The sequence below is a fragment of the Canis lupus genome, chromosome 30 (assembly GCF_011100685.1).
Source record: "Canis lupus familiaris isolate Mischka breed German Shepherd chromosome 30, alternate assembly UU_Cfam_GSD_1.0, whole genome shotgun sequence".
In the NCBI taxonomy this organism is placed as follows: Eukaryota; Metazoa; Chordata; class Mammalia; order Carnivora; family Canidae; genus Canis; species Canis lupus.
The window spans coordinates 20,967,979-20,981,045 of NC_049251.1; the positions used below are offsets into that span (position 1 = coordinate 20,967,979).

General features: G+C 36.8%; 1 protein-coding gene across 1 annotated transcript in view; it reads right to left on the bottom strand.

Annotated features, from left to right (window-relative positions):
* RAB27A (RAB27A, member RAS oncogene family) overlaps positions 1 to 13,067 on the bottom strand; it is a 55,189-nt gene that overhangs the window by 24,002 nt on the left and 18,120 nt on the right. Inside the window, exon 2 of the mRNA NM_001048130.1 lies at positions 1,602 to 1,776. Coding sequence (NP_001041595.1) covers positions 1,602 to 1,754 — 153 coding nt within the window. The 5' untranslated portion in view covers positions 1,755 to 1,776. The remainder of the gene's footprint in view (positions 1 to 1,601; positions 1,777 to 13,067) is intronic.

Genomic DNA, 13,067 nt, shown 5'->3' on the forward strand with positions numbered 1-13,067 from the left:
CATAAGTCCACACAAAAAAAAATGTATATGACTGTTAATGGAAGCATTATTCATAATAGCTAAAAAGTGAAACAATAAAATTGTCTATCAATGGATGAATAAACAAAATGTGGTATATCAATGCAATGGAATATTATTTGGCCATAAAAAAGAATGAAGTCATGATACATGCTACAATATGGATGAACCTTGAAAACATTATGCTAACTGAAAGAAGCCACACACAAAAGGAGGCATATTGTATGATTCCATTTACATGATATGTCCAGAATAGTCAAATCCATGGAGAATAGATTAGTGGCCAGAGAAGGGATAAAAGAGGAATGACTGCTAAAGGGCATGAGGTTTCTTTTGGGAGTGAAATGTTCTAGAATGAGATGCACAACTGTGAATATGCTAAAAACCACTGAACCGTACACTTTCAGTGGGTGAATTTTGTTATGTGAATTATATCTCAATAAGGTGATTTTTAAAAAAACAAGATCATAAAATGGAAATTAATAAATATAATCATATACATATATACTGATTCTACAATTATATTTCAATACTAAAAATTTCATGAAATCCTATTCTCACTCAGTGGGTCTGAGTCTCTATAAGACTCTCTGTCAGAAAAGACCTAGAGTAAGAGGGAATGCATTCTTCTATCCTGGAAGCCAGAGACCCTGTACCTTTTCCAGGTAGAATATGCTCCATTGAAAGATCTTTGTCATTAATCTCTTGACCACTTGTTGATCCATGTCATGGTAACAGTTGATTCTTCAGCAAGAAATGTAGTTCATGTGAAGGCAACTCTAACACAGTGACCCCCTGCCATCCCCTCCACCATCAGAATAACTATCAGTCCTATGGCCCCTTATATTAAAAAAAAAAAAAATAAGTGCCCCTTCACCATTCAGTAGAACCTCCTCCTTGGTTTCTTCCCAGATCAACATTCACTACTGGCATTCTCACTCCTAGGTCAACCTCCCCCTCCTGGCAGCATGATGAGTTCTGCCACTTAGCGTTCCACGTGGGACTGAATTAAGATAAAGGTAATTAAAAATGACATCAAAGGTGGATGAAATAGTCCACAAAACAGGAGTAGGGGGATCCCTGGGTGGCTCAGCGGTTGAGTGCCTGCCTTCAGCCCAGGGCGTGATCCTGGCAACCAGGGATGGAGTCCCACGTCAGGCTCCGTGCATGGAGCCTGCTTCTCCCTCTGCCTGTATCTCTGCCTCTCTGTGTCTCTCACGAATGAATAAACAAAATCTTAAAAAAAAAAAAAAAAAAAAAAAAAACAGGAGTAGGAGGGTGAGGGTGGTTTGTAAGCTTCATAACAAAGGCAGACAAATAACTTTGTAGAGTTCTGAGGGACCATACAAGCCAAAAGGGTATCAAGGGAAAATTAAAAGAAATCTTCCCTTTTGTCTCCTTGGTTTTATATTAAATGTCATTTAGCACAATCTTTTAAATCACATTGCAAAGACTGAACATACTACACTTTCACATGCACCCTTCAATTATATATTCCTAACTTTGTCCTTCTAATTCCTACAAATAAACTAGACAGACAGGAAAGCACTGATTCACAGATCACATTGTCATATAGAACTTACCACTCTTTTCTCCCTGAAATCAATGCCCACTGTCGTGATAAATTTGGAGTTAAATTTGCCATCTGTGTACTGGTAAAGTACACTGGTCTTCCCTACTCCAGAATCTCCCAAAGCTAAAAACTTGATGAGGTAATCATAGTCTCCATCAGACATAATGAAGAACTCAGTGCTTCACCTGTAAAATACAAACAAATGCATATTTTTAAAAAGCCATTAGGAAATATTAGACTATTCCATGAATACTATCGGTTACTCTAATATCCAGTTCAGTAAGTACTATGTGACACTTATATGCCTAAGGGTTCTGTGAAGAGGATTAGATACTATTCACTGCCCCCAAGGGTCTAATAATTTGCTAGAGGAGATGTAACAGAAATAATAAATAACAGCTTAAACTTAATGTGCATATTACAGTACCATTAAGACAAAAATTCAAAGTGAGAATAAAAATTAAGAAGATAACCACCACTAAGTCTTACATGCAGATGCAAAAATTTTAAAAAGAAATAAGGAAGGAGAATGTTACAGGAATAATAATAGAGTGCAAGTGGTTCCAATTCCCAACCCCCCCCCCCCCCCCCACACACACACACACAACTTTTTTCAAAGTCTCCTGGTCCTAGATCTCAGGCTTTTCTCTTTTACTTGGACATTTAGGCAATTTCATTTATCCTATTCACTTTCAAATGTCACTATAGTTCTTTCAAAGACAATACTAAATTCACAAGTAAAATTTGGCTTGTGGCATTGTTATTATTATTATTACAATTACATACCTCATGTTAAGTCAGACTTTCTTAGAATACCACTGCTCCCCTGGAAACTGAGTTCAGATTTGGGCAGCCACTGTTCAGAAGTCACAGTTGGCTCATCTACCTATACTTGCCTTGGTATTCAAACAAGAAATGCTACCAATTCAGGTTTTTGATATTGACTAAAACAAAGGTGCAACTTAGAGAAGAAAAATTCTTGTTTTTACCAGCAAAGCCTAACCACGGTTATTTTTATCCTTTGCAATGAGCACTTCTCATGATTTGTTTTTATTCTCTAAATAGATTCAAACTACTGAAAATATCAGTCCAACTGAAAATGTAGTCTGTCTCCAGGAAAGGCTTACTTATTTTTATGCTCCCATTTCTAATACCAATAAACCCTCCTCAAAATCAGAAAAATAATGAGCTACCCCACTACCACCTGCAACTCTACATGCCCATTCAAACATGCATATTCTCCCATCCATACACACATCAGATGCCCTATATTAGATGCTAATTTTCCTTTCATTGTCTATTTCCACCCAGCCTCACATTGAAAAACTTTACTACCATTCTCATGCTTCCTATAGGATTATTTCTATAGGTCCATAAAATTAATAAAAATTCAAGCAAGGACATTTATTGATTTTCTATGTTTTTTCCACTACCCCATCCTCAATTTGGTGACTCGTCTTATGCTCAAAAATCCTGAATACTAACCCCCAAGAGCCACTGCAATTTACTTCTTCATGGTGCCTTAGTAAAGAGCTAGGACCTCACATTCAGATATGGCTGGTCAGCTGATAAAGGCAGAGATTCCACAAACATTCATAACTCTATTTGCACACTGTAAAGAATGACACTTCACAGATGATGGCTTTCCTACATTATAGCTTCTGTATTCACAGGTTTGGGTTGCCTGTATTAATGGTATATAACATAGTCCTCTCCAGAAGATAACTAATATGGTACAAATAAATATGCTAGTATCGTATTATAGGATCTCATTTGGCTCCAAGTTATTCATTAATAAGAGCTAAGAATTTAAAAGCAGGCCCAAATAATGTTTAATCATTTTGGAAGTTCCCCTAAAAATGAATAAGGAAGCAGAAGGCAACTTCAAATTCTGCAATGAGAATGATACAACAACACTGTGGTTACCTTACTTCCTCTCTACTTTCAGGTTGAACAAAGGTTGGTCATTTCTGTATCTATGTTTTTATATCATTTAAGGTACAGGAGAAAATGTTATCACCAATGGCATCACTCAGAAGAGTGCCATTAGGATTCTCTAAATCCACTTGAATGGAATTCAAAGACAGATGAAACTATCTCTGCTGCACCAAAATTTAATGTGTTAGTTACTAGGGGAGAAGAATCACAAATATAAGTCTAAAAATGTTCTTTGTGGGTTTTTCTATTCATGTTGATAGCAATACATAACAATTTGTTCCCAAACCAAGCCATTGTAAAGGAAGTATTAACAAACCAAATACCACAGCTAAAGGTATAAATACCACCATCAATATTAATCATAGTTTGCACTCTTCAAATCACATCTCTAGGCAATTATCTGCCTTGTTAATCTGAAAATAAATGTCCAGACCTTTCACTCTCTGGGTTCAGTTTTCCCAAAGATGAAATACAACCCAGAGAGAATAACTCATTTGCATAGTCTAGAAAATAAATCTAACTCCAAGTTCAATGTCCAGTATACCTCCAAGCTTATTGTCTGTTACTCAAGTTTCCATAAATGCATGTTGGGATTAAAATTACCAGGTACTAATTGTACAAGGCAGCCTAAGAGGAAACACATGATTTTTGAAGTCAAGAAGAACTGGGCTGAATCCCATGTCTCCCACATGCCAGCTACTCAGATGTCTCGGAGTCTTGGCTTCAGGTTTCCGTTCTACGAAAAAGAAGATACTTTATACTCATTCACACCATTGTTCTAAAGATTGAACAAGACACTCTTTGTGGAATACCCAGCACAGTGTTTAGCATATATTACAACTCAGTAAATGTTAGCTCACTCTCTTCACACCATTCTGAACAGATCAGACTGGTTCTAAAGACCCAGATCAATCACTGAAATTGCCTATGAGCAGCTCAAAACATATTTCTAATACAAAGGATTTCTGACTGGCTCAGAGTAATTTGCTGAGTCAACACAGATCACTTTTAAACTAATTCTGATCTTTTTTGGCTGGTTTAAAACATTTTCAATTCATTTCAAATTGATATGCCTATTGAAAAAGAAGTTATGACCAAGTTAAAAACAGGTTCAAATCTGTATAAAACACTGCAGTCCATTCTAACAAGCTCATACTTGCTCAAAAAAAAAAAAATCTGAATGGTTCATTCTAGTTCAGAATGAAAGACTCAAATTCAAAGAGGTTACACCCACAAAACTATTTCTGACTGATGTAAAGTCACTTTGGCTAAAACTAAATATATCTAATGAAAATTACTTGGGTCTGGTTTCAATAGCTCAAACTGCTTCAAACTAGTTTTACCTAGCTCAAATAAGTTCTGACCTGGAAGGCAGTCAGAACTGGCTCATGTGAGGTTTGATTGGTTCAGAGTATATTTTACTGAGTCAAGTTAGTGTTGACCAGTTAAATATCTCCAACTGAGTCAAACTTGCTCTAATTTTATCAAACTGCTTATAACTGGATCATGTCATCTATAAAATTGTTTTTTACTGTCCCAGAATGATTAAAAACTGGTTCCAACCAGTCCAAGTTGACTGATCAGAAAGATGTTCAAACAGTTCAAGACTAAAAATGTAAAATGATAAACAGAAGCAAAAAAAGCAATGGTTTGGTGTTTTAAATCTATGTCAAACTAACAAACTCAGATTTTTACTGATAATTACCTCAATTGCAGATAGTCTATACCCCAAATTGATCTCCACTACAATATAGTTTCTTTCTATATCTGAACAGTTTGTATGTGTTGGAGAACAGTAAACAAGTTGAGAAAAAGGAATACAGGCACACTGGCAGAGGAGAATATGAGAAACAATAGGAAAAGGTGTGATGGGTGACAGAGATTTCCTTGGTTGACAACTCACCATTTTATCTCAGGGATCACAGCAAAACATTAATCCATGATCCAACAATAAAACAGAGATTTTTTTTTTTTTTTTTAAAACAGAGATTTCAAGTTAAGAAAAATCTGTAGCAAATTTGGAGGCTATGTAAAGTGTGCCCTAAATTGGTCACAATGACTAGGCTAGTCTGGGTTAACAGACCAGAATTCTAAAAAGTAAGGACCTGCAAGGAAATAAAAGGACTTAGGAAGGAGGCAGGCCTTCACTGATAACAGAGATTTTTCAGGTTTTGGGCAGGGTATTGAGGGTAACAAGTTTCTTATCTGAGTTTGCAGCCAATTAGTCAAAGCCTAGAATTAGTGGAACCATTTCCTGCTTCAGCAGAAAATAATTCTAGTGCATAGCAAACTATAGCCCCAAACCCATCCTGCAGTCCAATATATGTGTTTCACCACTGCTTATCACCACCAGATGAAGAAAACTTAATATTAAGTTTAAACTGCTGGTAGAAAAAAAATAAAATAAAAAATAAAAAATAAATAAACTGCTGGTAGGTCTTCATATAGAACCACCTTCATATAAAAAAATTATTTTTGTTTCTTATTCTTATTACTCCAGTCTTGAGTAGTCAGGGGCCTACTCCCCATAAAGAAAAAATTCCATTCCCCAAGTATAGAAATAACATAAATTATTTTTATGTTGGCATTTTAGAGCAGGAAGGGAAACACTGAAAACACATGGTGCAAGATTTGACATTTGGGACATCCAAACAACATTTTGTACATAATATTTGCAGTGGTTGCATTCCAACCTATTGATGCTTGAGAAGTTAGTTCATGAAGGCTTTTCCCAATTACATTACTCTTGCTAAAAGCAGCTCAGAAGCCTAGATCAGATGCCCACACACCAAGTACTTTACAATCCTTATCACAGTCCTAAAGTCAGGGGCTACATACCACACACACTTCCTCAGTGCCATTCTATAATGGATGCTCCAATGAGAATACAAGTAAGTGCGTCTTGGGCAGTCTATTCACATGCTAACATGGGCTCAATTCCAGCATGTTGTTGAGAAAGAAGAAAAAGTGGAGGTTAAGAACATGGACTCCAGAACCAAATCACCTAGATGTGAATATAGTCATTTCACTTTAGATAATTTAATCCCTGTGCTCACTTTGGCAGCACATATATTGAAATCGGAAAATTTGATCCCTTGGGGTGCCTGGGTGGTTCAGCCAGTTAAGCGACCAAGTTTTGATTGCAGCTCAGGTCCTGATCCTCAGGGTCCTAAGATGGGCCCTGGGTAGGGCTTTGTGCTCAACTCAGCATCCAACTGCTCCTCCCCATCCCCCTCACATGCACTCTCTCTAATAAATAAAAATAAAATATTTAAAAAATAAAAGAAAAAATTGGGACGCCTGGGTGTCTCAATGGTTGAGCATCTGCCTTTGGCTCAGGGCATGATCCCACGGTCCCAGGATCGAGTCCTACGTCCAGCTCCCTGCATGGAGCCTCCTTCTCCCTCTGCCTGTGTCTCTGCCTCTCTCTCTGTGTTTCTCATGAATAAATAAATAATCTTTTAAAGAAGAAAAAAAAAACTTTTAAAGAATATTTAATCCCTTTGCTTCAGGTTCCCCCATTTTAAAAATGGGAATGATTTTTTAATTAATTTTTATTCTATTAACTCTATCACGCATATGCTTTCTTATCTTAAGTTCTTTATAACTGGCATGCATCTTTCATTTCACAGTCTTATAATGTATGACATCTTGCAACTGTTACTAAATGAGGTAGCACTGGAGATAGTTGTATGAAAATATTTCATTAGCATCTTCTAGCAAGATCACAAATGCACCATCAACACATTTTAGATTTGAAGGAGCTGTAAACCTATCTCAGGAGGCTGTGGTAAAGATAGAGTTAATGTATACATGAAGAGTTTAGAACAGTGTCTGGCACACAGTAAATCTTGTATGACTATTAACTGCCATTAGCATCATCATCTTGCAATCTAGCTCCCAATGGTAAATATGCAGACAATATTCCTTTCTTTCCAAGAACTATAAGAAAGAACTATGCCCCTAAACTAAAAACTAATGAAAGAAAAAATTAGGAACTTGTGAAGAGCACTTAAACCAAAGTTCACTTCTTTAAACTCTGTATCTCCTTCAGGAAGTAGCATCTGAGACACCTCAAGGAAATGTCTTCTAAAAAGTCAAGAATGACTCTAATTTGGGACATGCAAAAGACTTTCTTACTCTGTTCACTTCCATCTATCCTCCCTACACAAATATTTTTTCAAAGTGCTCTCCACCCTCACTCTCACCAGACTAACAATAGAAAGCAAGGAACACCCACTTCCTCAACATACACTAAGTAGTGGTAATTGCCTTCAGAGAGAAAGTCAATGATCTTCTTCCTTATTTAAAAAATAAAACATATCTTAATTGTTCTTAGGGGAATAAGATAGAAGAGAGTGGTTTTAGTCAGAGCAAAGGAATTAGATTTCTCTCCCTCCCTTCTCCATCTCCACCGCCCCCCCCCCCACACACACACCCCTAGCCCAAATACTCCATAAAGCTTCCTATGAAAGTCAGTCCTAGACTCCAACCTTAGGATCCCCTATCATTAGGCAGACTCATTCTGAAACTAATTCAGATAGGTCAGCCATTTCTTGAAAGCCAAATTCTCTATCAGCCATATTTAGTACAGAGAATTTAAAAAGAGGGAGGGATAATATTAACTGAATAGATGTGCCACAAACAGTACTAGACATGCATGATTTTATCAGCACACCACCCTTAAAGATAACTCAAGGGTCTGTACAAGACTTATATTACACAAAGAGTGATATTTTCTTAAATATAATGGGAGGTAGGCTCAGGTTCAAATTCTGACTGTTTCTTTGTCCTGGTCTGAGTTCTTTACACTAAGCCTCCATTCTTTCAACTATAAAATGGAGATAACAATGGTTAAGTGACATTATCCACAGAAAGCTTTTAGTGCATTGCTTATATTAAATGTTCAATAATTGAAACTTGTTTTTAGCAATACTATGACTAAAAATCTCATCAAGCTCTCAGCAAGGCATGTCACTTTATGATCTATTCTTAATCCACTACCTGAACCTTTAGAAAAAACATAGGAAAAATTCAATTTAGATGCAATCACTTATGAGATCTCTATCCATTATGAAAGCTATGACTGGCATTCCAATATAACACTGAGTTTTATCTGTATGATTTTTGGCAATTTCAGAACCGAAATGTTCATCAGTTCAATACTTAAATTTCCAAAAGAGGAAACTGAATGAAGTCCAGAGAAGACAAGTGAACCATATAAAATCAATCAGCCAATTAGATGTGGAGCTGAGCTAGATTCCTAGTCTTCTAAATTCTAGTCCTATACCCTTTTCTAACATAGCATGTCTTTTGTTCTCTCGGTAATCCTTCCTTCAAAGCCAGGAACTTCAGTTATAGTTGATTTGATTCAGGAATCAAAAGTTTTCTGTAGCGCCAGCAATTATAGAGATGAATTACTTTATAAGTAAGGCTTAGACACACAGAAGTTGGTATGAAGGACCTGTACTTCTGTCTCTGTCACAAAGCTCTTCCTTCTGATGAGTTCCCCCCAAGGAGACAGGTCATAAACTGAAGGCATGTCTGCCTCTTGTTGGTCACAGCAAATCTAAGAAATTATGTATCTTGATACTTGTACTATCTCCTGTAAATCCTCTTTATGTCTTTCTTTCCTGTGGTTTCAAAATGTAAAGAGAGCAGAAAAATCATGGTGTTTTTCATTTCCTTACAGATTTATTTGCTATTGAGCTTGATGCATTCCTTTCAAATCAAGATTATTTCCTGTGGTGCTGCCTGAAATTCTCTGTAAGGATACTTCTTCAGGCTCATTCACTAACTCTTTCATTCATCAAATATTTATTGAATGCCTATTTTGTGCTTGGTGCCAGAGCACAATGGGGAGCCAATATTCAACATTAAAACCTTACACTTTTAGCCACTTCCCAATCTATATTCTAATAACTATACCCACTTCTTTGCATTTTCAAAAAAGCCAATCCTCAAAAACATTTTAATATTCCCTTGTAAACATAGTACAATATGACATGAAAATTCACATCCCCATATTGTTTTTTCCCTGCCGATATGTGCACGTCACATGTTTGGCATGCATATAAAGATGCAAAAGGAATAAAAATGTAAAGCTTAACAGAGAAAAAAGAGAAAACTTTTAAAAGAGAAACATGAGGTATACTGTAAGAAATTTTAACTAGAAAACATTTTGAATTTCTTAGAAAGGTTAATAAGATATTACAGTGTTCCTATAGAGTTTATGGACCTCACTTGCCTTGCCCAAAGTGATTTCTACGTAGAAATAGAAAAATATGAATATAACTATTACTTTTCAGACAAAACACAAAACATCAGGATTTTTGAGACCTATATTGTCTCATGTTCTGTTGTACATATTAATGTCTCCTTATTCAAGGATTCATTTGGAGAAAAATGTTCACGCAACAATGACAGGCATAGAACAATAAAGCCTATCGGTGTTTTTTAAATTTAATGTTAAAAAGCAGTAGATTTTTCTCCTTTTGTTTATGGAACCATTGATCTATTCTTGGTTCTGAAGAATACACATAATAGAGACAGCAGAAAGGGGTAAGAGAAATCATACAGAGTGGGGCAGGACAGAGAAGGCATTTTATAACAAATCAAGATATGAGTAGGGACAACTTGTGGTTACCAAATAAGCCCTGGTTACAACTGTCTTAGATCATTGCAATTCCTAGACCCTAAAGTAAAATACATCTACTTTCACTATAAAAACAAGTGTCCTACCCAATAGTGGGGCTCCCTATTTTCGCAAGAGGAGATAGCCTCTGCCTTCTGGGCCGTGAGTTTCCTCTTTTCAATTTCTGGTCAAGGCAAGAGAAGATAGGTTTCTGCCCTAGCTAGAAATCCTAGCTTTTCCTTGTCTCCTAATTGAAAGATGAGTTTGATTTTATCTAAATTGGGAATACTATATAACTGCATTAGATATTCTCCTATAACCTATGATTCATAAATGCATTCCTATCAATACAATGTAGTAATATTATGGATCCATCCTTAACAGTGAGGGGAGATATTCTTGGCTAAAAACTGACAGGATCTAAATTCACCTATCATTTGGCTTTATATTTATAAATGTGCCTGCTACATAGGAATATTTCATTCTCCCCATTTAAACAAAGTGAAAAGACTAACTTGTAGTAGATAGTGGTATTCCAGCAAAGCAAGTTATTCAGAGAAAAATAAAATTACCTGCAAATACCATTAAATATACATTTTCAAATACCGGCAGGACATTTGAATATATCTTCATTTGTAAAAAGTTTCCTCTAGACATTTGCAAATCCTTTATGAGTATTAAAGAGAAAGACTAGGGTAAAGAAAAAATAAACAGTCTCAATCCAGGACTTGATCTACCATTTCTGAAATGTTACCATCACCTCAGTAGGTGAGCAACATAACCCAGTAAACAAATAATACAAGCAACTACACATTAGGGAAGAGGGGGACACTGGAATTATTCTTGAAAATACAAAGTGTTCTCCTGGAAGGCCAGGAGATGATTGTGGGATGATTCAAATGATATACTAGATGTTTTGTTGTTTTTTAATTTATAGAGACCATTGATTGATTCATTTACTTAAAAGACCTTATTTGTTACTTAAGTTTCTTTTAGGGTCAGAATATGAATGTTTATAGGAATTTATGGAAGGTAAGCACTGGGTGTTAAATTACTTATAGATTATGGTAAGTACCTTTTGTTTTATAGATATAAGGTTAACAGGGAAGGGCACACTATAGAATATGGCATTTATAAAATATAGGCCATACTGTGGCAACAGGAGTGGTTGTTTGGTTTGCTGAGCAATATCTCAAACAATATGAGAGCAGTCCTATAATGGACACAACCATATGTGACTTCAATGTCCAACCCATGGCTAAATATGGTTCTTAATGACACCACGAAGCTGGAGAGTCTCCAAGAATTTGACAGAAGCACAAAACCTATAAAGTCTACTCCCACACAATGGTTGCTTTTTATAAGCACATAGAAGATGGTTTTAATAGACATTGGAGTCAAGGTCTCCTATATTCAAACAACAGGATACCACCACCTATCTGTGTAGAGTGAGAAGCAAAATGCCTGATAGATATCAATATGTCACAGCTCTTCTTATGATTACAAAAGATTAAAGCTAGAACACTGATCTTATGGCCTTAAGCCTGGCACTTTTCCACAATACCATAAGAATGACACTGACACTTTATAAAACTCTCAAAGAACGTAGTAAATAGATTTTCTGAAAATGTAAATGGAGGAGTGACTTAAAGTACCTGGAAGGTAGGATAGCTTCAAGCCCAACTGGTTAACAGAGGGAATTCTGTTATTAACAAGACAAATGGTGGCATCTTGCTATGTCAGAGTGCCACCAAAGTCTAGGGCCTGGGACTCAAAGGGAGAAATATTAGAAGTGACATGCTGCTCCCCTAGCCAGGACTATAAGGATGACAAATCAAGTAGCACTCAAAGGACTTGATATTGGAATGTGCTTTTCCAAGGTTGCAAAACACACCGCACCTTTCCATTATTCACTTAGAAATGGAGTCAAGAGTTCTGCCAAGCTTTGTCCTCCCAGAGCACAGCACATGTGTGGTGAGGCCTTTGACCAGCACAGCCTGGCTCTCTCTTGCATCTCACCTGCTTCAAGTTTTTTGTGTGCTGCCATTGTCCAAATAAGAACAATTACATAAATATCCCTGAGTTAACAATAACTAGGGAAGAGAAGAGCTCCTTTATCACTGCCTTTTTTTAAAAAATGAGAATGTGAGTACTCTGTATTTATTCACCCCATAGAGAAGGTGTGTCCAGAATATATAATGCCACCCTGCCTTTCCAGACCCAACCATTTGCACACTAAGATTATTATTTTCACTGTTGTTTTATAAGTGTGATTTCTACAGTATACTGAAATCATTTCACTGATTTCTTCAACAAAGGACAGAAATCATACTGTTACTTTTCTGTGATGAGAGATGCTACACCTGTGTACTTGCAGGAACTATGAATGTTGAGAGCTCCCATCCCACATGTCCTACTCCAAAGGCTAAACTGAACCATTGGTTTCATACACAAACATTTACAATGGCTATGAAGATATGCCAGATATGGATCCACTTTTCCCTTGTCCTGCCTGCCCCACACCCTCACCCTTGTTGGCTAACATTCAGCACAGCTGTCCTCAGCTCTTAGGAATATGCTTTTACGGTACATGGTTGCTTATTGATGCATAGGACCCATCACTTCACAGCTGGCATTCTTTTCCACAGTCTAACATCCACCCTACGACCTCCCCATGTTGGGTTCTAAAAGCCTTTTCTAATAATTGCCCTTGTGCCATGACCTCTCTGCTTTTTTCCCCTTTCCGGCTTTCTTGTCTTAAGATTTTATTTATTTGACAGAGAGACAGCATGTGTGCACAAGCAGGGGGAGTGGCACACTGAAGAAGAAAGAGAAGCAGGCTCCCCCACGGAGCAGGAGTCTGGTTCGGGACTCCATCCCAGGACCCTGGGATCATGACCTGGC